The sequence below is a fragment of the Ictidomys tridecemlineatus genome, chromosome X (genome assembly GCF_052094955.1).
Source record: "Ictidomys tridecemlineatus isolate mIctTri1 chromosome X, mIctTri1.hap1, whole genome shotgun sequence".
Lineage (NCBI taxonomy): Eukaryota > Metazoa > Chordata > Mammalia > Rodentia > Sciuridae > Ictidomys > Ictidomys tridecemlineatus.
The window spans coordinates 64,483,151-64,508,666 of record NC_135493.1 but is presented as its reverse complement, the minus strand read 5'-3'; the positions used below and the strand labels follow the sequence as shown (position 1 = coordinate 64,508,666).

The window sequence follows — 25,516 nt, the reverse complement described above, 5'->3', positions numbered from 1 at the left end:
ATGTCATTTCAATAATTTATCATGACATTGCTTAGCTTTCTAACTGTGTGAATCTACTAGATGTTCTACTTTCTTAGCTGAAATGGTGCAATGCTATGTGTCTGTGGAGCTAAGAGCTCTTTCACTTTTGGAAGGAATTTGTCTCCTATCCCACCAACATATAGATGTCTTTACCTGGCAACTGTTACCACCATTACCTGAAGCTTCCAGATAAGTACTTTCTATACTAGTTTCAAAACTTAAATACTAAGCTTAAACTTAAGTCCTTGTTCAAAATTAATGAAATCAGAAATTTTACCTATAGCATATATTTCATTGTAATGATAGGCATAGCAAGTTTGAGTGTATTTCTTAAAGATATCAAGAGAATTATAGAATATGAAATATTTTTGTTTCCTTTGAAATTGATGAAACCTATCCATCTTACAGTCCTTTGTCCTAGCTGAAAGGATATTTGTATACTTAATCAATGAACAAACAAACAGGTAGTCTGTCCCTGCTCCCTGGATACAACTGTTCTTCCTCCCCAATTCCCCTTTTTAATTCAAATTTTCCAAGATTAGAGTAGGCTCTGCTGGATGAGTCTTCAGGAAAGTTTCTGTGGTTCACCTAACTTGCTCAATTCTGGAATTGCAATGCCAACACAGTTTTCAGGAAAGAATCACTACATTTTACTGAGAATAATACAGGAAACAAGAGCTGTAGCAACTTACATCTTGTGGACCCTCAGTTGTCACTTTTTGAAAGATTATAAAAAAGAGTATATAAATGACTAGGGGAATTTTAGATAAGACATCATGAGACCACTTCTGTAAAATGAGTTACTTGTGTTAATCATGCCTCAATGAATCATGCACAGCTTGCTCTATAGAGAAATATATCTAGGAAGTGAGTAGTGACATTCTTAAGAAACCTCTACTTAAGGGAGAAGTTAATGTGAATTTCTTAGAGAACTGTAATGAGTCAATGACAGACATGACCTTTCATTTTGGAATTTAATTACTGAGAAACTCTTTTACTCCTATGGCAAATCAATACTTGAAATTTTAATTAAAATTCAGTGTCTAGGCTTAAAGACTCTTGAAAAATTTCCATCAAGAAGATAATAAAAATTAAGCTTGCACATAAAAAACCAAAACTAATTCTATTATGAGAAGAAGATGTTTATGATTTTTATTTTTTAAAATCTTATTTGGATTCTAGGTCTTCCCCTGTGAATGATCTAGAGTTTGTGCCATACTGTGACTTTTGCAAAAAGAGATTTTAATAAGCTAATAAAATGTGTTTTAACAGTGTAAAATGCTTCATTTTTATCTAGGTCAGTGATATTTAAATTGTGGCCCATGAACATCTGGTGGTCTATAAACTGTTGGTTACTATAGAAATTGATAATTTTTACAATGTCCAATATTCTGCTAAACACAATAATCAATAGGGACTTGTATTTTGTATGTCTCATTTTTATTCCACTTTTTTTTCTAGTAATTCTTATTTTTATTAACAGAAACTGACCTTTCATTTCAGATAATTTGAGTCCCTTATCTAGACCAAAATGAGCTTTGTAAATAGTCATTTAGCACCTTAATATGGGCAGTTTTTTAGAATATATGAGGCACCATATCAGAAGCTGGTCATACAGAAATGAATAAGGTGGAGACCTGTATTAATGCAGTGGAGAAGAATGGGTGGTAGGTGGTAAATTATAGTTCGGTTGTTAAATCATTAAGTTATGTAGTCAGACTAATGTAAGTGAAAATCCCTGCTCTTATTCAAACTTTAGGTAAATTACTTAATCTCTCTGATTTGTAAAATGGGCTTAAATAAATGCCTAACTGATGCAGTTGCTCTAAAGATTGAAAGTTAATGTCCATAAAGTGATATGAATCCTGCCTACTATACAGGATGAATATTAGTGAATTTTTTTTGGAAATGAGAATGAGAAGCATCCATATGAGCAACTATGAAACAGGACAGATATTATAAAAGTCATATTATAATTGCAAATGAATTCTGAGTGATGCAGACTTCACAAACATTTAAGGTGGTTGAAGAATGAGTTGAGCAAGTAGAATGGTAGAAAGAGACTATTTAAAGTAGAAATGCTTGATTTTATGAAACTATTTTCAAGGTTATAATTTCCTAAAGGAACTCAGTAAATTATGAGTAGTTATTATTTACAAAAATACTTTTCTTAAAAACTGCCACTCAAAAAGAATTTGTAATTGTTATAATTCTTATTGGTCTTAGGTGGTTAGCTCTTTAGTTTTCTTGAAATATATTGCTAAAATGCTATAGGGAAGAAAAATTCAATAAAAAATTAATGAAAACCTTGTGTGGTGACATATACCTATAATCCCAGGGGCTCAGGTGGCTGATAGGCAAAAGGATTCCAAGTTTGAGGCCAGCTTCATCAACTTAGTGAGGTCCTTAGATACTTAATGAGCCATAGTCTCAAAATAAAAGACAAGTAAAAAAGGGCCAGGGATGTTGCTCAGTGGTTAAGTATTACTTGGTTCAATCCCCCAACTAAAATAAATAAATAAATAAATAAATAAATAAATAAATAAATAAATAAATAAATAAATAAATAAATAAAATATTTAAGTAATTCTTCAACTTTCTCAGACTGAGATAAAAAGGATTGTAGAAGTCTTTAAAAAGTGAATTTGTAAGACTAAACACATAACTTTCAGGTTAGAGCCAGTTATTCAAGTGTAATCAAGGGGAAATATTTAATAGTCATCTTTACTTCCAAATTGATCTTCAATTTGTGTGATACAAAAAGACAAAATAATATGTTTAGAGGAGATGAAGTTGGTTGATGATGCAAAACCATTTGATGTTTTGCTCCAGTCTAGTTTTTCATTTAATAAAACCAAAGGCAAAACTTACACATTCAACACTAAAAAACCTCTAGTTGAAAGGATGTATAGCTTAGTCTGGCATGACTTATTAGCTATGCTTTGGGTTCAAAAGGTTTTCTGTTTGGAAGTACAATCACCATTCATAATATTGACATTTTCACATTCTAAATAATAGACTTTGGAATGTATCTCATTAATAAATGTAAAATTTTAAGACTTCTCATATCTAATTCATTAGAAAACTAAAGTGTGGCTGAGGACCATGGATTGTTTTGTGTTATAAATAAATTATAATTAGTAGTTATCTTTGAAGTCAACTGATTTGACTATAATTTATGCACCATTATGCTTGTAAGTATGTATTCTTGAGATCAAGTCCCCAAAACAATAACTGGTTAAGTCTGGAGATGTTAGAGTAAGAGAGTTGAAGAATATTTTCCTATAAATGAAACAACATTTGCACAAAAATTTGTGTTTATGTTTTATGTTTGAAAAAATAGAACATTACACATTATATTTATTATAAATGTGATAAACTTTTTTTTAAACTAAGAGAAAAATGTAGGAATTTTAGTATTAGGGTAGTAGTTAAGACTATAGTACTTGAAACTAAACAGATTTTTAAGTCCCATATTTACTATTTATTAGCTATGTGCCCTTGTCGTGAGTATCAAATGAGATATAAAGAACTCTTCACAATATCCAACCCTTTATGATAGCTCAATGTGTACATTATTATTTTTTCTTTCCTTTTCACCTATAATAATATGTGATACTTGTATTCTCTTCAATGTAATGAACAGATATCTTACTCTTTTCTGTCTCCTAGATTTTCCTCTTTATTCTAGACTTTCAATATGCTAAGTCTATCTATAGTGCTGAGAAATACATATGGGTTGTACTAAGTAACTGAAAAGAATTTTCATTTTTTAAAATATGTTACTTAAACATGCTCATTTCAAAATATTCAGAAAATTCAGATTTTAAAACAAATTATTTATATACAAACACAGATAAAATCATAAATAATATTTTGTTGAAGATCTTTTCAGGAATTTTTCTATATATTTAAGTAGCATAAAAGAAGCTTGGTGAAAAATCCATTACAAAACAGAAGAGAAGGCTTATCAATTTCAGAGCAGCATATGGCACTGTTCACTTTTTTGGTGCTCTTTTTTTTTTAGAATTGGTGCATTATAATTATGAACAATAGTGAGATTCGTTGTTATGTATTCATTCATACACACCGTACTATTGTGGAAAGGCTTCTAGTACCTTGCCAGGGTGTCCCTTTTCCTGCCCAGGAGGTTATAAGCCACTGGAGAAAATAAGTCAGAAATAATTAGTGAAGAACAAAAAGACAAAGAATAAAAATTATAGTTTTAAAGTAGAGCGCCTGATGATCCAGCCCACACAGGAGCTGGAGCTGGAAAACTAAAATATGGCTCCTGTGGTTTATTTTAGGGGGTACATAAAAAGCAAGAATATGGTTTCAGGGGTGGAATTTTGCTTTGTGATGTCTCATAGTCAGCAGGTTGATATGAATCTTGGCAGGTCACACCCATCTTTGAGAGGCTGCGTGGTTGCAGCAGATCACCCTATCTCCAGTGCTCTGTGGGACCAGGCAGAGCTTGAATAGGCCTCACAATGTGTCTGGGTGGTCTTAGCCAGAGGAAATTTCAACTGGAAATTCCCAGACACTAGATTCTTCTATTCACTAGGCTGCAATGTCAATGTAGACCACAAATAGCCCAGGGATGGCTCTTGACACAATAGGGTAATATAATTTGGTCACTGCATCCCCCAGTACCTCTCCTTTCCTTTCTCTCCTCTTTTCCCTTTCTTAAGGCAATGGGACCATGAATATATTTGCATAAAGTACTGCATCACAGTGATTTTTCTCCAGTTGAGTGGCTTGTCTATGCAAAGACCAATAAGAGTCTTCTGAGCTCCTGAGACTGGTGGCTTTATTTTTTCTCTTCACACTGAAAAACACTTGGTTCATTATAACTTTTTTTATTAGGCAAATTTAATTTTTGTTGGTACTTTTATTTTTTAACTGGTGAATTGAAGTGCTTATGAATTATCATCTATGATTTATAAGCAATAATATATATATATATATATATATATATTTATATATATCCAAAAGACTTTTTATCCATAGATTAAAATTTTATTAATTTTATTTTATTTATACAATTTTATTTATAGAAGCACAGGAATTACCAGTTCCTTCTTCTTTTTCTTAAATTTGTGCAATGATTTATATGTAAATAATCAATTACTGCATTTATCTTTAAGGTGTTGGCATACTGAATATACATTCAGACCATTGTCTGATTTTAGTTGTGTACTGATAATAACCTGGTGCTTTTCCAGGCTATTCCCTTTACATTTCTTATTACTCTTCTTCAAAAACTAATAGCAGAAGTGCAAAATTAGTACAACCTAATATTGAAAGGAAACTTGTGGAATCATTCAAAACAACCCCCTCATTTTTTCATATGAGGAAATGGATGCCCAGAAAGATGTGTAAATGATCACATAATTTATTTTTTTCCATGCAGGAGCATAACAAAGTCATTTCAACACATAAGAAAGTCTTTCACTTTTAAAGAGTCTGAGAGTAGAGCAATCCAGTATAAAGCCATCTTTTTAAAATTTAGTTGTTGCAAAAATCATGTAATAAAATGTGCCATCTAAGCCATTTTAAACATACAGTTCAGTAGTGTTATGTATATTCACATTCAGCCATCCTTTCCTTCTTAAATCATCTTTTTGAGTCTAAAAGCCTATGCCATTTTAATAAAAGTTTCAGTTTTCTTTTGTACTCATGGAATGACAGCTCTAAGATGTAAAGCAGTAAAGAGTGGATGAGAGTTGTTAAATTTGTGCCTTATGAAAATATGGAATCCTAGCAAATGCTATGTAAAATTATACTTAAAAGGTAAAAGATAAACTGTTGTAGGAATTATAGAAGATTTGTTAGATAAGGTCATTATCTCTTTTATTTTTCATATACTAAAGAGATAAAATCTTTGCACAGTTCATGTGAATTAATATTTTGTTTAATAAATTTTGCACATTTCCCTTGCAAGAGTCAATTTCTGTTTTTTAAAATAAATTTTAACATCATTATGAAACTATCATAAATAAATTTTCCTTAACTTTCCATTGTAGAAACCTAAGAAAAACAAATATTGATTGGTTATTAATATACAAAGAGGAACTTTTTAGGTATAGTTGTTTTAATTAGTACTTCAAAGAAGCTTTCCAAAGACATACTCTGATTTTCTCACTTAGCTTCATTTTTTTAAATTTCTATCATTAGTAATTTATTTGGGCCATAGTATAGACAGCCAAATTGATTGGGATTAACTGAGATTAGAATGGATTTCAGTCAACTACTTTTTAATATTTATTTTTTAGTTGGACACAATACCTTTATTTTATTTATTTATTGTTTATGTGGTCCTGAGGATCAAACCCAGGGCTTCACATGTGCTAGGCAAGTGCTCTACCCCTGAGCCACAACTCCAGCCCCAATCACTTTTAAATCATTTCAAAATATACCTTATTTCAAACAATAAACACATTTTTGAACTTCTACTATATTCTCACTTTTGTAGGAGTTAAAAAAATTAAACAAGATCTCCTTTCAAAGGTTTTAAAATTTACCTAATGAGGTAAAAACGTGATTACATGGAATTATAGGTTGACAACAAAGAAGGATAGAAAACAATGTCTATAACAACTAAGAACATTTAACTACCTTAATGTCTGAACTTGGGAGAGAGTGAATGTGGAGAAGCAGTGGTGGTGGTGGTGGGGCATGGGGATTACAGTAGTATTAGAAGCCAAATTTGACTTACTCAGGAAAAAGAAAAAGTGAGTAAGTAGAAAAGGTAAAGGGGATGGTTCCCTCAACATTGAAAATCTAGAGGCTGTAGACTTTTCTTCCTGTTCCTCTTGCTTTTCATAACAACTTATTTTAATCTTCAATGTCATTAGATTCTACGGACTTCTAATTCATGTTAGTTACTTTAGGCATTTATGAAAATTTGTGACTAGCTATTCATTTAATCCTCCAGTAAGTGTCTAAGAAATACTTTTATTCTTTAATCCTTTGCACTGTTAAGCACTTTCTTATGAATCTCCAATCCCCAGAGTTGTGAACTCTTGTAGGACACTAATAATACCTTTTGCATTTTTCTTTTTTATTCATTAACTCACTTACTATAGATAGTCAAAATATTTATTGAACATATGTTTTATTTATTTATCATTTCATTTTTATTGGTATTATTTGTCTTATTGTGCCCTACAGGGAAAAATAGACTTGAAGAATATTTTGGGGACTGGTAGAAAAATAATCTTGTTTCTTGATTAAATGGCTACTATCCCAAGTTATAGTTTTTGGTGTTACATAAAAATGTGCAGATATACAGCCTCCCCCATTTAACTATGAAAGCTTGTTGATACATTAGCACTATGTAGTAATGATGAAGTAAATAAAAGGTCTAAACTCATGGTCTAATAAATGGTCTAAAAAGAAAACAAATAAATTCCCAGTTTCTTTAAAATCCTAATTATAACATTTAAAAAATCAAATTTGTTAGAATTTGATTTTTTTTTGTGGTGCTGGGGATTGAACCCAGGGCCTTGTGCATTCGAGGCAAGAATTCGATTTTTAAGTGGTTTTAATTTTAAAATAATACTAATCTACTTTTAAAAAATTTTACTGAAATAAAAGTTTCAAATACCATAGTGAATAAAAAAGGAATAAAAAGAAAAAAGGGCAAACAAATGTCTGAATTTGATGAATAGAATTTCCATGTTATAAATGGCAAATGTTGGATGATAGCAGAGGGGAAAGTAAAGAAATAGGTAGGTACAAGAAACCTTGTAAAGTAGATGAGAATTATTGCCAAATTAGAGCATGGGGAATACAATAGTGTCAGAAGCCAAATTTGACTTACTCAGGCAGACATCATTTGCTTTGAAGGATAACTTTATGATCATATCTGATAATTACTGGTGATTGACAAGGAGACCTTTTTTTGATAGGTGTTTCAAATTATGGGTTCTATTTGTAGCTATTTTCCAGAAAGGTGAATAGTTACAACTGGATTTTGTATCAATTTACCATTGTAATGCATAAAGTTTATTGTGTAAAGGCAAATCATAAGATGTGCAGAATATACAAACTAAAACATACCAGGAAAATTTTGTGTCTAATATTTACCATATATTTTGTTGTGTTAAGCATTTTGATCTTTCTGGGGTGCTTACAGTAACATTTTTGTTGGAATGCTATTAAGAACTAAAAAAAATTGTGGTACCAGATATTGCACCCAGAGTCACTTAACCACGGAGCTACATCCCCAGCCAGGTTTTTTATTTTATTTTATTTTTTGTTTGTTTGAGACAGGGTCTTGCTAAATTGCTGAGTGTTGAACTTGCGATCCTCCTGCCTCAGCCTCCCAAGATGCTGAGATTACAGGTGTGTGACACCATGCCAGGCAAGAACTTTTTAAAATTTGAAAAATATGAATATCTATTTAGGGAAAATTTTGTCTATTTCAATGAAATGAAATCATACAACACAAAGACGACAAAGTCTGGATTCAATCAAAGCTAGGCTCAAATAACTGCTGTGTAAAATGCTAGTTGTTCTATACTGGGCCAGTTAATGTTTTTGCGGTTCATGCATTCTTGTGAGGTTATTGTGAGGATTTAATGTAATAATGTATGAAAAGTAATTGGAATATAATTGGCATTCAAATATTAGCAGTTTCAAATGTTGGTGATGTGATTTTATTCATCAGCTGTTGTTTCCCTGGCTAAAGGAAACAATCAAATAATATTTCTGATCTTTGCTTAATAGATTTTTCTTCTTCACCTCTCTTAATCCTTTTTTTTGTGGTAACATTTTTATAAATGAATTAGAAATGACCTAACATGGGGAACACAAAACAGTGGATACTTTATTCATATTTAATCTGGCAACTGAAGATGTGTGCATGTGTGGTATATCTATACTTAGAAAACAGAATAGAAAGTAAAATATAACTAATCTTTGAAACAATCCACAAACATGCAAATTATATTTTGGCTTGATATGTGTACTTTTATGGTGATGTCAGGTCACCTTAGATCATAAAGTGATTGAAAACAGGAATCACACCATGGTGGGAGGGGAACCACACAATACACCATATTTCTCAAGAAGTATTAAACTGATGGAATTGGAAATTGCCTAAGAACAGGTATGAGTATGCAGCCATAGTTCATTTATTATGGCAGTAATATAGTCTTGGTAATATTTTAATTAGTTAACATCTTTAAGACACTCAAAGCTGAAAACAAAGAAATATATTTCACTCAGACATCAGGAAGTATATAGTATTTCAGGAATTTTAGCAGATGATCAATGTTAATCATGCTCCCTGAGGATTTTATTATACCATTTACTCAAACAATCAAAAATTGACCTGAGGGAGAATACATTTTTAGATGCTGAACTGTTTTAATTTTTTTTCCAGAATAGAAAATGAAAATAAAACCTACATGGTAACAGATAGGAAAACAAGAAATTGAATATAAATATCAAGTCACCAAAAGCTATTTATTAGAAGGTATTGTTTAATAAGAAAAAAAAGAGAGAAAAAAAGGAAGGGGAGATTTCATCAAAATAGAAGAAAGATCAGTGAGATAGTGGAAGAGGATTGAAGGGGAAGGAGAATTGATGGGAAAAGGAAAGTGCAGTGGGATGAATCTGACCTAACTTTCCTATGTACATATATGAATACACTACAGTGAATCTCACCATCATGCACATTCACAAGAAATTAATTAAAAAACAACTATGGGTAAATGGCAGAAAGTTCAGTAGAGTAGAGAGAAGGGAACAGGGAGAGGGAGGAGGGGAGGAAAATGGGAAGTACAAGGGACTGAATTAGAGAAATTATATTTTATGTTTTTATAATAGTCAAATTGAATTCTAATGTTATGTATAGCTCAAAATAATCAATAAAAAGATTATTTAACAGTGAAAATAATAAGGACATATATTCTCTTGGCATTTGTTAGCATTTGACAATTCATTTGAAGCTTTTGGTACCTACCTAATTTAAAATATTTTTATGATATAGGAATTTTAATATATAAAAATAGATAAAGTTTCACTGGACAAATAAAAATTGTTGTTCATGAGACAAATTTGTGACAGGAACTCAGTTCTCACCTTCAAAATTTGCACATAGAACTACAATTATTAAAACAATTCTGTAACAAATTGAAAGCAGATGCTTGGCTATCACATTTTAAAAAATACTGTTTAATAATTGATTAAGATTATCTACTTGGTAGCTCTGTGGCAGAGTGCTTGCCTAGCATGTGTGAGGCATTGGTTTTGATCCTTAGCAGAGCATAAAAAATAATCATTTAAAAAAGCATTTTAAAAAGATTATCTATTAGCTGAGATTAAAATGAAAATAGTCAAATTAAAAATATGTGAAAATTATATTTTGAAACATTGTACATCAAAATGAAATCTTTCAGTTTCTGGAAGGAGCCCCAAAATGATAGAGAATAAAGAAACAACATTATGTAACAATGGCAGGAGATAGAGAGTTCTTTATTATTAAGCTGACTAGAGAGAAGATACAATTTGACAGATAAAATTATATATATATATATATACAATTTGATTTTAAGTATAGGAAATACTTTGAAATAAAGCCTTCAAACATAGATATAATCATCAAAAAGTGTTTCTTTTTGATTTGGTATAAGGAAAAAGGAAACATCAGAGAAATTTGTTATATTCTTTTCCTTCTGTTGTTTCCAGAGTAGATAGCCACCATTTTTTTTTTTTTTTGGTGGTACTGGGTTGAACCCATAATGCTTTACCATTGAACTACATCCCCAGTCCTTTCTTATTTTTATTTTAGCTGAGTTGCTGAGGGTCTGCTTAAGTCCCAGTACTAGCTTTGAATTTGTGCTCATCTTGCCTCAGCCTCCAGGTTCACTGGGATTACAGACCATCACTCACCACCAATGTTTCTTTAAAAGTAGTAGTGGGAGAATTTATAGTGAATTGATGCTGAATTCAGCATTCAACTAATGAAAGGAAATAGAGAAAAGCAAATCAGGTAGGAAATGTAACTTTCAAGAAATTGAAAAGCATATAATATCATGTCGGTTGAATGTGCCATTCGTGAAAAGTATTAAACAGAATTTGTAAAATAAATACCTTGTGTGTATTTTCAAATATATATCCAGGGGATTAAGTGAATGGGGTCTAGAGGCAGATCTGGAGACAGCTCTGCAGCTTACTGTCTTGAGCAGTTTATTTAATCTTCATAATTCCCTTATCGCTAGCATGGAGATAATAAGTGTTTCATAATGGTGGAAGTGAGAGTTTGAGAAAAAATAGATAAAACAATTAGGATACATACTTATAAAGATTAAGCACTGAAGAAATATTAGTTATAATTGTATATAAATAGATATATGTGGGTAAAAATTATAAACTAAGCTTGTTGAATGGCATTTTTTAATCATTAATGACCTTAAGCCCATTAGACTCTAAGTGTGTCTCATGGGTTTAATTTGAGTGGAGCAATATCAGAGAACTTGCAGTAACTTTAAGGAAAATTGTCAGTAAATTCCTACTGTTATTAAATAAGTGGAGGAGAAGTGTCTTGATTTGTTTCTAGGGATTGAACCAGAGCCTCTCCCCTTTGTGATTGTGGATTTTAGTAGGGCTGAAACTTAAACCCAGTTCTTTGCAGGTCTCTGCTTCACCTACTATTTTTGGTTTTATGTAGGGTAATCTTCTTTTCATTTCCAGGGTACATTTCAAGGAAAATTAGTTTAAGGTTTAAGAACCTATGGTTCTATGCCCCAGAGTGTCATATTACAAGATTTAGTTGTTTGTTGACTGGCCCTATGCAAATCTATATTGACCTACAGATTAGTTAGTGTGATTCCCACATTTCTCCTTTGGCATTATGACCCTTCTGGTTTTTAATGTGAGTCATTTTCTAGGATTTATGCATTTAGAAAAAAAAGATTTTACTACAGGTGGCAGAATTTCTGTTTTTATTGTAGATTCTGACTTCTGTGCAGATGATGTGAATGACTACCACTTTTGCCACACTTACAGTAAAGAATTATTTTAAAATAAATTAGTATGCGGAACTAACCAGTTGTTGTTCATTTTGTGTACAATGTTCTCTCTATCCCTGTCCCTTGCTGCTCCTCTCCAAGTTGTTGTCTGAATATCTTTCCCCACAATGATAAAAAATAGAAATAAAAGCTTGTAGGAATGAAACCATTTTGGTGAATGGAAGGGTGTGTTAAAATAGTCTTGAGGATGACTGGAAAGGCTTACTAGACAGGAGGATAAAAGCATAATTTTGAAAATGTGGTGGATAGAATACAATAGTCAAAACATCCCTGAGTATAAAATATTATAACACTGTAGCACTTTAGAATCTATAAGGATCAAGTTTTTATTCTTAGCATTTAGCTCTTAGTGGTTTACTGCCAACTAATGATTAGAACCTATCAATGTAATCTTATTTGAGTAGGAGAGATTAGACAATGTCAAAAATGATAAAGCAGGCAACTTGCTCTCAGCACACAAAAGGACATAGAAATTGTCACCTATTTTGAAAGCTAAATATTTGATAGTCTTAGAAATGTTATTGTATAAAACTTGGAAACTGGCATGCTTTTCATATTCTGTAACACAGTAAAGTACCTTGAGTAACAGAAATTCTGATTCTTCAATAATGTTTGTATGATTACCTTGCATTATAGTTAAATGCAAGTGCTATTCTCACACATTATTTTTCCTTCTTTAGAATTATCACTTGTGCTATGAGCATGAAACGTTATGTGGAAGCTAACATTTCTCAGAAGTCCCATACTACTATCAAGTATTTTATGAAGATGTGGAGCAGTGTTAGTGACACTCTTATCTTCATCTTCCTTGGTGTTTCTACCATTGGAAATAACCATGAATGGAATTGGCCTTACATTTGTTTCACTGTCTTTTTTTGTCTTATATGGAGAGCATCAGGTATGGTAAATGTTATTTACATAAAACTATGCTGACTAAACTTTGGATTGTGCTAGAAGCATGGAATTAAAAATTTAAATATGCTTATTTTCTATAATTCTATAGGCAGACTATTATATATTTTCATTTATGTAGGAAGAATTTAATAGCAATATTAGGAAACAGGCTATGGAAATAGACTACCTCAATTAAAATCCTAGTTTTACCCTTGAGCCTTGTGGCTTTGACAAATTTATAAAATCATTCTAGGCCTTAGCTTCTTTAACTTTAAATTGCAAGTGGTGTTGATACTAACAACTTCTGCCAGCCATTATAAGAATTACATGAGCTAATCCAGTCAAAGAGGTTAGCAAAGAGACAGGTATATTAAAAGCTCTCAGTTTTTTACTACTATTAGTTTTTTACTACTATTAACAATTAAAACTAATAGTAGTTTTTTACTACTATTAACAATTGCTGCAGCTGCAGCAGTGAAGTTGAATATTATTAGTAATAATGATGTTATAATATGGAATAATATAAAAAAATACTAATGCTCCAAGAAATACTACTAAGAATTTGTACCCAGTACTACTGTTATTGCTAGGAAAAAAGCTGAGCAGTTTTTGTGATTCTTTTCTGAGTGTTTACATCTGCCCACCTTATCCCAAATTACAAAGAAAGGATAAAGTCACCTACAACTTTCAGCACTGTTGTTTTAACTTTTCATTCTTTCATGTACATATGTAGCACACTGATATTGTTTCATCAGTATTATTGAAGTACTGGCTATGGCTTGGGGAATGCTGAGTCTATCAGTTAAATATATACATTCTTCATCTTTTACTCAAACCCTAGTGGAAGCTGAGTGACATCTAGTGTCCTTCCAAGTCCTACCTGATATATGACTTTACTGTTGGGTGAAGCTAAATATTTCTTAGTTCAATCCTTATAGTAAAAAAAAAATACCATTTGTACCAAGGTGAAATATGCATGTATAGTATATTTTTCATTCTAAAAAAATCACACCTTCATTGCTAATTGAACTGAGATTTCTCTTTAATCTCATGGTTTACAGTCTTCATGGGAATTCAGTTTATACTTTATCATCTTTTCTTGACATTTATGTCTCCTCCTCCACAAATGAATAAAATCATAGTAGACTTTTTGTTGGAGGCTATGAAACTTACTTTAACAATACTGAGAGGCACATTAGGAAAATTGCTTAGGGTTTCAAGGATGAATAATAAGAGAGGTCAGGGTATACTTTATTATCCATTAAAATGTGTGTAGGTTAGACATTAACAGTGAAATTATCAGGTGAATGTCATACAGGTTCATAGAAGGCTATTTATGGCTTAGTATAGCCCCCTGGAAAATCTCATTAGAGTTTTAAAATGTTCTTTAAAAAACACTACACAACTTTTAAGATAAAATCAGATTTAAAAAAATCTACTTTGTGTCCATATGCTATGATAAAAACTCACAGGAAAGAGGATACCAAGGTTAATACCAAGGATAAGTGAGAATGTTTTAAAAAACTGTTAACACCTAACAAAAAAGCTACAACTAGAGAAGAAGGTCAATATTTCTATAGGTTTGTATAAATTGATTTCTGTGAAAATTCAGAAGGAAAAAACAGATCCTGTTTCCAATATTTTCTTATTTCTGAACTATAATATATAGATAATCACTGCATCTAGTATGAGGAAATACATAAATGCCTCTTACAACATAGTCAGTGAGGAATCTGTAATTACATAAGCCTGGCATCACAATTTGATTTAAGGCTGTGCCTATAAATGAATGGAAATGGTAAGCTGTAGGCCATATTCTCTTTTCCCTTTGGAAATTAGCTATGTTAAATGTTATTTTTTCAAGTCTCTGAAATTACACATTAGTAGTTGGTACATCAGAATATTCTTATTCCTTTTGATTTGGGTGCCTATATAAAAGATCAGTAAAAATCAAAACTAAAACACCAGATTTCTGTCAATTTTGATTAGTTGAAGATAATCAACTAAGTTGACTTAATGTACTTTGACTCAAAGTGTGCTAGATTACATGTCAACTTGGATAAAATTGTAGTTTGGTTCAAAATGATTATAGTGTCACTATATTTGAATACTGTCAATTTCAATACAGAATAAGAATGTATTATATAGATTTAGACATTTATTGGAATATCTAAATGTTCAAAAATAAGGAAATGGTTAAAACAAACTACTAGAAAATTAATAATATAAACATAAGCATGTGGATTTGGTAAATTTTATTCTAAAGTATTAGCAATTGTTTTATTAGAATGGGTGAGATTATGAGTATTATGTTCTTTCTTTGCATATTTTTATTTTTCTCTAAGAGTTCCTTCTGCTTTTGTGGTAACAAAATAGTGAATTAAAAGAGCTAAAAAGAATTCAACAATTTAAAAAAATTTACAGTTTTCAAATCTCTGGACTTGAGAGAATTTAGTTATTATTTTCATTATATCTATTCTAATGGCTTGATTATATTTTCATTTCACTGTGTAAAATACTTAAATTTAATTACAATGTTTTAAATAATAGAAATAGATAAATTTTTTTATAATCCACAAATGGTTGCAAATCAACCCCATGGCACCTTAAATTGCTATACTCAAAGGCAGAGAATCTGAGATTTTTTTTAACGTAAATCAATTTAGTCAGAACTATCTGTCCAACAACGTATTTCAGCTCAAATTTTCTGTAAGAATCTGTGCTTTCCACTAACAGGGAGTGGGAAGACGGGAGAGATAGAGGAATTATTGGGGACTGAATTGAATCAAATTGTATCCCATTCTTGTATAATTATGTCTGAATGAACTCCAATACTATGCATTAATGTAACGAATTATTAAAAATTTGCATAAAATAATCCCTATTTTCAGTACTCCTGTCAAGGGATCTTGTATTTTCTTTCTGGTCTTGAAATAAATTATTTGATAAACCTACTTACAGAAAAATGTTCAAGATGTACTGCATATTGAAAGGAGAGGGAAAAGGAGTGAAGTATAACTCAAGTATAGTAGTATAATATGATCTGTGGGACAAATGATTCTCTTGTGTCTCAAATTGTATTAGTACATGATCTCATAATTCTATCTTCGCCAAGGTTAGATTTTGAGATAATAATGAAATGTGAGTAATTAAAAATTTTAGCTGATGTTCTCAGAACCCTGGATCCTAGGTAGATGTTTAAAAAAGCACCCTTATTGATAGCCTTGAACTATATGGAATTATTGCTCAGGTCACATTCTTTAGTTTTTATTTCATTAGCTTGTATCTGATCAGTAGCATTTATAAGACTGAATAGAAATATTACATTTTGTTTGTGGAGATTGCTTTTTTTAAAAAAATATTTCCTAGTTGTTGATAGAACTTTTATTTTATTTATTTATATATGGTGCAGAGAATTGAACCCAGTGCCTCACACATGCCAGGCAAATGCTCTACCACTGAGCCATACAGCCCCAGCCCCTGGAGATTGCTTCTAAAGAGTACCCTAGAGAATCCTTGTGGGCCCAAGGAAAACAAGTATGGCTTAAATTCTAAAAACCAAGAATGATCAGAATTTAAAAAAAACAAACAAAATAAAACAAAACAAAATGCAACTATTTAAAGTAAACTCTCTGAATGTAATTTTATAAACTAAACCTTTAAGTTGCTTAATTAGTTTAAGTTTTTAAATTATTGATCACAAGCCCTTAGAATTCTAAACTAGTTCAAAACCGATTTATTACAATATAATTTTAACATTATTTCTGTTGATTAATTAGCTCCTCTCATCTTTTTATTGAAACATTTAGGAGTTCTTGTGTTGACTTTCTTCGTGAGCAAATGTCATATGAATACAGTGACCAGAAAGGACCAGTTTATTATAGCCTATGGGGGACTTAGGGGAGCAATCTGCTTCTCTCTTGTTTTCCTGCTCCCAGAATTTTCCAGAAAGAAGCTCTTCATTGCAGCAACTACAGTTGTTATCCTTTTTACTGTTTTTGTGCAGGTAAACAAACTACTAAAGTAGTGCAATTTGAAGTCTTCCACTCAGATAAAGAAAAGAAAAGAAAACAAAAACAAACAAAAAATTCAAAACCAATGTTCTCTATTAGGACCTTGAAATTAGGTATTTTAGATTTAAGAGAGACAATTAAAATATGTGAAATAGCTTCTATCATAACTAAAGCTGGACTTTTACAGAATCTGAAGTGAAATTGATTTTAAGTCAATAGGGGAAGAGGAGGATGCAGCATTTTTTTTTCAAGTGGATGACAACCAATATTTAGCTACTTAAAATGGTAAGATTGGAGTTGAGGGCAGACAGGGATATAAATAAAATATTTTAATATTTTAATTCTATGAAAATTCTGTTCTTAAATTACCCTTTGGCCATTTGCATATGACCATTTGTCTTAAATTCTAATATAATTTACATTAGTTTTGCAAAAGTTATTATAAAGATTCTTTTAAAAATGTCTAAAAATATATTCATTTGCTAAATGGTATTGTATATGATTTTTTGGCAAATTTTATTTTTACTAGAATAATGACAGTGGATATTTCTCCATGTGTACATGTATGTGTGCTAGGGGTAAGACAAGTTAGGAAATTTGAGTTTAGTAGACTTCCCTTTAATTTTTCTTTAAGTTTTTTTTTAGTTGATACATAAAACAATACACACACACACACACACACACACACACACATACATACAAGTTAGGTTTCAATACATACATTGTGAAATGTTAAAATCAAGTTAAACACATCAGTTTTCTCAAATATTTAGTATTTTTTTATGGTAAAGATATTCAAAGTCTTTTCTTACAGCTTTGTGAAATAAAAAGTACATTATTTTTTTATCTATGGTCACCCAGCTGATGCAATAGCACAACAGAACTTCTTACTCTTAGTGAACTAAAATAGTACTCATTGGTCAAATTTTCCCAATCACTTCAACCCTCCTATTTTCCCCAGCCTCTGATAATTACCATTCTATTCTCAATTGCTATGAAAAACTAGTTATTTTTTTAATTTATATTAAGGTGCTGATGATTGAACCCAAACTCTCATGGATGGTAGAAATCTGCTCTACCATTGGACTAACCTTGCATCCCTGATATAAATATTTCTAGATTCCACATATGAGTGAGATCATATAGCACCTGTATTTCTGTACCTGGATTATTTCAGTTAACACAATAACTCTGGTTCCATCCACGTTGTTGCAAATTTCATCCTGTTTATGTCCAAATAGTATTCCATCAAAACTCTGTTCCACATTTTCTTTATCTGTTCATCTATGGTCAAATAATTGGAGTGTTTCCATTTCTTGGCTATTGTAAATCATGCAGCAATTACCACAGGATGGAGATATCTCTTCAACAACATTTCATTCCCTTTGGAAGTGTATTCAGTAGTGGAATTGTGGGATTTCATGTTAATTAATTTTTAATTAATTAAGGAATCTCCATAATATTTTCCATAATAGCTTTACCAATTTATATTTCCACCAACCCTTTTCTCCATATCCTCACCAGCATTTGTTACCTTTAGACGTTATGAGGATAGCTAATCAGAGTGATATTTCACTTTTTTTTAATTTAAATGTCTCTGATGATTAGTGATGTTGAGCCCCTTTTTATATACCTATTGCCAAATTATATGTCCCACTTTGGGAAATATCTATTTGCATTTATTTCCCATTTTAAAATGGTTATTTGGTTTTTCAGTATTGAGTTTTTGGACTTATTTTTATAATCTAGGTGTCAATTTCTTCTTGGATGAAAGTATTTTCTCCATTTTATTGTTTGTCTCTTCACTCTGTTAAGTGTTACCTTTGATGTGCTAAGATTTTTAGTTTGAATTAATCCCATTTGTATAATCTTTTTTTATTGGTTGTTCAAAACATTACAAAGCTCTTGACATATCATATTTCATACATTAGATTCAAGTGGGTTATGAAGTCCCATTTTTACCCCAAATACAGATTGCAGAATCACATCAGTTACACATCCACAATTTTACATAATGCCATTTTGTATAGTCTTGGTAGTTTTTCTTGTATTTTGGGGTCTTATCCTAAAAATATTGGCAAACTTCAATACCCTGAAGGGTTTCCCTTCTGTTTTCTTCTAGTGGTTTCTAGTTTCAGATCTTACACTTAAATATTTAATTTATTTTGAGTTCATTTAGGTAAATAGTGAAATATAAAAGTCTAGTTTTATTCTTTTCATTGTGGATGTCCAATTTTTTTGCCAGCATCATTTGTTGAAAAGATTATTTTTCTCCTATGCCTGTTTTTAGAAACTTTGCGGAAAATCAATTCACTGTGGATTACATCTGGATTCTTACTCTGTTCTCTTTGTTTATGTATCTATATTTATTTCAATATCATGTAATTTCAGTGATTACAACTTTGTAGTATATTTTGAACTCAAGTCGTATAATGCCTCCTGATTAACCTTTTCCTCAGGATGGCTTTGGGTATTTTAAGTGTATTGAAATACTATATAAATGATTGAGATTGTTATTTCTAGTTTGGTGAAGAATGCAAATAGTGTTTCCATGGGATTGCATTAAATCTACAGATCATTTTGAGTTTTATGTGTTTAATATCAATATTGATTCTTCTGATCTATGAACAAAGGATATCCTTTTTGTGTTCTTTTCAATTTTTTTCATTAATGTCTTATGATACTTATTATGGAGAACTTCCACTTCTGCTTAAATTTATTTTTAAATATTATATTTTGTAGCTATTTTACATGAGATTGGTTTATTAGTTTCTATTTCAAATAATTTGATTGGTTTATAGCAACACTATCATTTTTGTATATTGATTTTGTATCATGCAACATTGATGAATTCATTTATTAGTTCTAATAGTTATAATTTCAGTGGGTTTGTTGGAATTTTCTATATGTAGGATAACATAATCTATAATCAGTCACAGTTTGACTTCTTTTCCAACGTATATGCTCTCAGTTTCTTTCTTTTGCCTCATTGTTCAGGCTAGGACTTCTGCCACTGCATTCAATAAAAGTGATGAAGGTGGGCATCAATTTTTTGGTCACAACTTTAAGCAACTTTCAATTTTTCTTCATTTAGTAAGACATTAACAGTACACCTAATTTGTTCAGTGCTTTTATTATGAAGAGATGATGAACATTATAAGTGGAATTTTTTCATCTATTGAGATGTCATATCATTTTTTAAAAATTATTTGTTCTAATTAGTTATACATGACAATAGAGTGCATTTTGATACATAATTACATAAATGGAGTATAACTTCTCATTCTTCTGGTTGTACATGATGTAGGATTACATGGGTCATGTAATTATATATGCACATAGGATTATAATGTGCCATTCATTCTATTTTCTTCTTACCCTCATACCCCTTCCCTTTGGTCATATGGTTTTTATTATTCATTATGATGATGTAGTATATCATGTTTATTGATTTACATATGCTAAATCATCCTTTCATCCCTAGAATGAATACTGCTTGATAATGGTGAACAATATTTATAATATGTTGTTATATTTATTTTGTATCATGCATCATTGATTAATTCTTTCTTCATAATTCAATTTTGATAAAGTGTAGGTGTCCAGGAACTTGTCCATTTTTTTCTAGGTTGCCATATTTTGGTGTATAGTTCTTTAAAGATCCTTTGCATTTCTGTGGTGCTGGTTAAGTCTTCCATTTCATCTCTGACTTTGAGTCATTTCTCTTTTTCTTAGTTTAGCTAACACTTGGTCAATATTATATTTTTGAAGAGCTAGCCCTTTGTTTTATTGATATTTTGTGTTAGATATCAGCTTCTAGTGCATTTATTTCTAATGATATATTTTAAAATTGCTTCTATGGGTAGATAATAATTATACCTAAAAATGTGGTTCATTGTGACATATTCATATGTGCACATAATGTAATGTATTCCATTTAATTCTCCAGCACTTCCCTTTTCCCTCCCTCCTCTCCTCCTTATCCCTTTATCCCTTTCCCCTAGTCAGTTCCTCTCCCTTTTATTTTTATGAGATCCCCCCTCTTTTTCATTCCACATTTTTCTCTATCTTTTGCATGTGAGAAACATTCAACCCTTTTCTTTCTGAGTTTGGCTTACTTCACTTAGCATTATGTTTCTCTAGTTCCATGCCAGAAAATTACATGTTTTAATTCTTTTTGTGGCTGGGTAGAATTTCAGGGATGTTTATTCTCAGTGGAAGCTGGAGAGAAAAATAGAAAAAAAAAAGATGGAGATGGATCTCATGTAAATCAAAGGCAGATCAGTAGAAGAAATTTACCAAGAGTTGGGAGATGAGGAAGGAGTGGGGAAGTGCTGGTAGTGATACTGCCCAAATTATATTGTTACATTTTGTATTGTGTACATGTGCAAATATGTACCATCAAATCTCATTTGAGGAGGGAAGAAAATATGTACAACTATAATGCATCAATAAACATATGGAAGAAAGAAACTGTACCCTTACACTCCATTTCTTTCCATACTTTGAATATTTAATATTCTATTTTATATTCTATATCCGTCTATCTCTTTTTTTCTGTTTTTAATCTCTTTTTTTAATTGATTGTTCAAAACATTACAGAGCTCATGATATATCATCTTTTATACATTTGACTCAATTGGGTTTTGAACTCCCATTTTTACCCCAGATACAGATTGCAGAATCACATCTTTTACATACTTACATTTTTACATAATGGCTTATTAGTGACTGTTGTATTCTGCTACTTTTCCTATCCCCTACTATCCCCCCTCCCCTCCCCTCCCCTCCCATCTTCCCTCTCTACCTCCTCTGCTGTTGTTCAATTCTCTCCTTTTTTCCCCTCCTCCTTGCCTCTCATAACCTCTTATAATTTTGTGTATCATTGAAGGTCTCCTACCATTTCCATATGCTTTCCCTTCTCTCTCCCTTTCTCTCCCCCCATTCGTCTTTTTTAACTGTTAGTCTTTTCCTCATGCTCTTCCTTCCTGTTCTTTTCTTAGTTGCTCTCTTTACATCAAAGATGACATTTGGCATTTGTTTTTTAGGGCTTGGCTAGCTTCACTTAGCATAATCTGCTGTAATGCCATCCATTTCCCTGCAAATTCTATGATTTTGTCATTTCTTAGTGCTGTATAATACTCCACTGTGTATAGATTCCACATTTTTTTTTATCCATTCATCTATTGAAGGGCATCTAGGTTGGTTCCACAGTCTAGCTATTGTGAATTGGGCCACTATAATCATTGATGTGGCCGTATCCCTATAGTGCGCTCTTTTAAGGTCCTCAGGGAATAGACCGAGAAGGGCAATAGCTGGGTCAAATGGTGGATCCATTCCCAGCTTTCCCAGGAATCTCCATACTGCTTTCCAAATTGGCCTCACCATTTTTCAGTCCCACCAGCAGTGTACAAGTGTACACTTTTCCCCACATCCTCGCCAACACTTATTGTTGTTTGACTTCATAATGGCTGCCAATCTTACTGGAGTGAGATGGTATCTTAGGGTGGTTTTGATTTGCATTTCTCTGACTGCTAGAGATGGTGAGCATTTTTTCATGTACTTGTTGATTGATTGTATGTCCTCCTCTGAGAAGTGTCTGTTCAGGTCCTTGGCCCATTTGTTGATTGGGTTATTTGTTATCTTATTGTTTAATTTTTTGAGTTCTTTGTACATTGTGGATATTAGGGCTCTATCTGAGGTATGGGGGGTAAAAATTTGTTCCCAGGATGTAGGCTCTCTATTTACCTCTTTTATTGTTTCTCTTGCTAAGAAAAAAATTTTTAGTTTAAGTAAGTCCCATTTGTTTATTCTTGTTATTAACTCTTGGGCTATGGGCATCCTATTAAGGAATTTGGAGCCCGACCCCACAATATGTAGATTGTAGCCAACTTTTTCTTCTATCAGATGCAGTGTCTCTGATTTGATATCTAGTTCCTTGATCCATTTTGAGTTAACTTTTGTGGATGGCGAGAGAAAGGGATTCAATTTCATTTTGTTGCATATGGATTTCCAATTTTCCCAGCACCATTTGTTGAAGATGCTATCCTTCCTCCATTGCATGTTTTTAGCCCCTTTATCAAATATAAGATAGTTGTAACTTTGTGGATTAGTCTCTGTGTCCTCTATTCTGTATCATTGGTCCACCTGCCTGTTTTGGTACCAGTACCATGCTGTTTTTGTTACTATTGCTTTGTAGTACAGTTTGAAATCTGGTATCACTATACCTCCAGATTCACACTTCCTGCTTAGAATTGCTTTTGCTATTCTGGGTCTTTTGTTTTTCCATATGAATTTCATGATTGCTTTATCTATTTCTACAAGAAATGCCATTGGGATTTTGATTGGCATCGCATTAAACCTGTAGAGAACTTTGGGTAATATCGCCATTTTGATGATGTTAGTTCTGCCTGTCCATGAACAGGGTACATTTTTCCATCTTCTGAGATCTTCTTCTATCTCTCTCTTGAGGGTTCTGTAGTTTTCATTGTATAAATCTTTCACCTCTTTTGTTAGGTTGATTCCCAAGTATCTTATTTTCTTTGAGGATATTGTGAATGGAGTGGTTTTCCTCATTTCCATTTCAGAGGTTTTGTTGCTGATATACAGGAATGCTTTTGATTTGTGCGTGTTGATTTTATAACCTGTCACTTTGCTGAATTCATTTATTAACTCTAGCAGCTTCTTTGTAGACCCTTTTGGGTCTGTTAAGTATATTATCATGTCGTCCGCAAATAGCGATAATTTAATTTCTTCTTTTCCTATTTTTATGCCTTTAATTTCTTTTGTCTGTCTAATTGCTCTGGCTAGTACTTCGAGAACTAAATTGAATAGAAGTGGTGATAGAGGGCATCCCTGTCTTGTTCCAGATTTTAGAGGGAATGCCTTCAGTTTTTCTCCATTTAGGATGATGCTAGCCTGAGGTTTAGCATATATAGCTTTTACAATGTTGAGGTAAGTTCCTGTTATCCCTAGTTTTTCTAGTGTTTTGAACATAAAGGGATGCTGTACTTTGTCAAATGCTTTTTCTGCATCCATTGATATGATCATATGGTTCTTGTCTTTAAGTCTATTGATGTGGTGAATAGCAGTTATTGATTTCCGTATATTGAACCAGCCTTGCATCCCAGGGATGAATCCTACTTGATTATGGTGCACAAGTTTTCTGATATGTTTTTGTATTCGATTCGCCAGAATTTTATTGAGAATTTTTGCATCCAAGTTCATTAGAGATATTGGTCTGTAGTTTTCTTTCTTTGAAGTATCTTTGTCTGGTTTTGGGATCAGAGTGATGTTGGCCTCATAGAATGAATTTGGAAGAGCTCCTTCTTTTTCTATTTCTTCAAATAGCTTGAAAAGTATTGGTATTAATTCTTCTTTGAAGGTTTTGTAGAACTCCGCTGTATACCCATCCGGTCCTGGGCTTTTCTTGGTTGGTAGTCTTTTGATGGCTTCTTCTATTTCTTCCTTTGTTATTGGTCTGTTTAGGTTGTGTGTGTCTTCCTGTCTCAATCTGGGCAAATCATATGCCTTAAGAAATTTATCGATATCTTCACTATCTTCTATTTTATTGTAATATAGGGTTTCAAAATACTTTCCGATTGTCTTCTGTATTTCTGTAGTGTCTGTTGTGATATTGCCTTTTTCATCCCATATGTTAGTAATTTGAGTTCTCTGTCTTCTTTTTTTCATTAGCATGGATAAGGGCTTGTCTATCTTATTTATTTTTTCCAAGAACCAACTTTTAGTTTTATCAATTTTTTCAATGTTTTTTTTTGTTTCAATTTCATTGATTTCTGCTCTAATTTTAATTATTTCTTGTCTTCTACTACATTTGCTGTTGTTTTGCTCTTCCTTTTCTAGGTTTTTAGGTGTAGTGTGAGTTCATTTATTTGTTGGTTTCTTCTTTTTTTGAGGAAAGAACTCCAAGAAATGAATTTTCCTCTTAAAACTGCTTTCATTGTGTCCCATAGAGTCCGGTATGTTGTGTCTGTATTATCATTTGACTCTAAGAATTTTTTCATCTCCTCCTTTATGACTTCTATAACCCATTGATCATTCAATAACATATTGTTCATTTTCCATGTGATGTAGGATTTTTCCTTCCTTCTTTTTCATTGATTTCCAATTTCATTCCATTATGATCAGATATGGTGCATGGTATTATCTCCATGCATTGATATTTACTAAGAGTTGCCTTATGGCATAATATATGGTCTATCTTTGAGTAGGATCCATGTGCTGTTGAGAAGAACGTGTATCCACTTGATGATGGTTGATATATTCTATATATGTCGGTTAAGTCTAGGTTATTGATTGTGCTGTTGAGTTCAATAGTTTCTTTATTCAGTTTTTGTCTAGAGGATCTGTCTAAGGGTGAGAGCGGTGTGTTGAAGTCACCCATAATTATTGTGTTGTGGTCTATTTGACTTTTGAACTTGAGGAGAGTTTGTTTTATGAACGTTTCAGCTCCATTGTTTGGTGCATACAAACTGATAATTGTTGTGTGTTGTTGGTGGATGGTTCCTTTTAACAGTATATAGTGTC

The 25,516-nt window shown here is 31.9% G+C and overlaps 1 protein-coding gene across 3 annotated transcripts in view; it reads left to right on the top strand.

Moving 5' to 3' along the window:
• Nucleotides 1-25,516, top strand: part of LOC101956960 (sodium/hydrogen exchanger 2) — a 138,544-nt gene that overhangs the window by 8,439 nt on the left and 104,589 nt on the right. For all 3 annotated transcript variants that reach the window (XM_078034595.1, XM_078034594.1, XM_078034593.1), the window contains exons 4-5: nt 12,743-12,960; nt 16,766-16,962. In XM_078034595.1, coding sequence (XP_077890721.1) covers nt 12,743-12,960; nt 16,766-16,962 — 415 coding nt within the window. The remainder of the gene's footprint in view (nt 1-12,742; nt 12,961-16,765; nt 16,963-25,516) is intronic.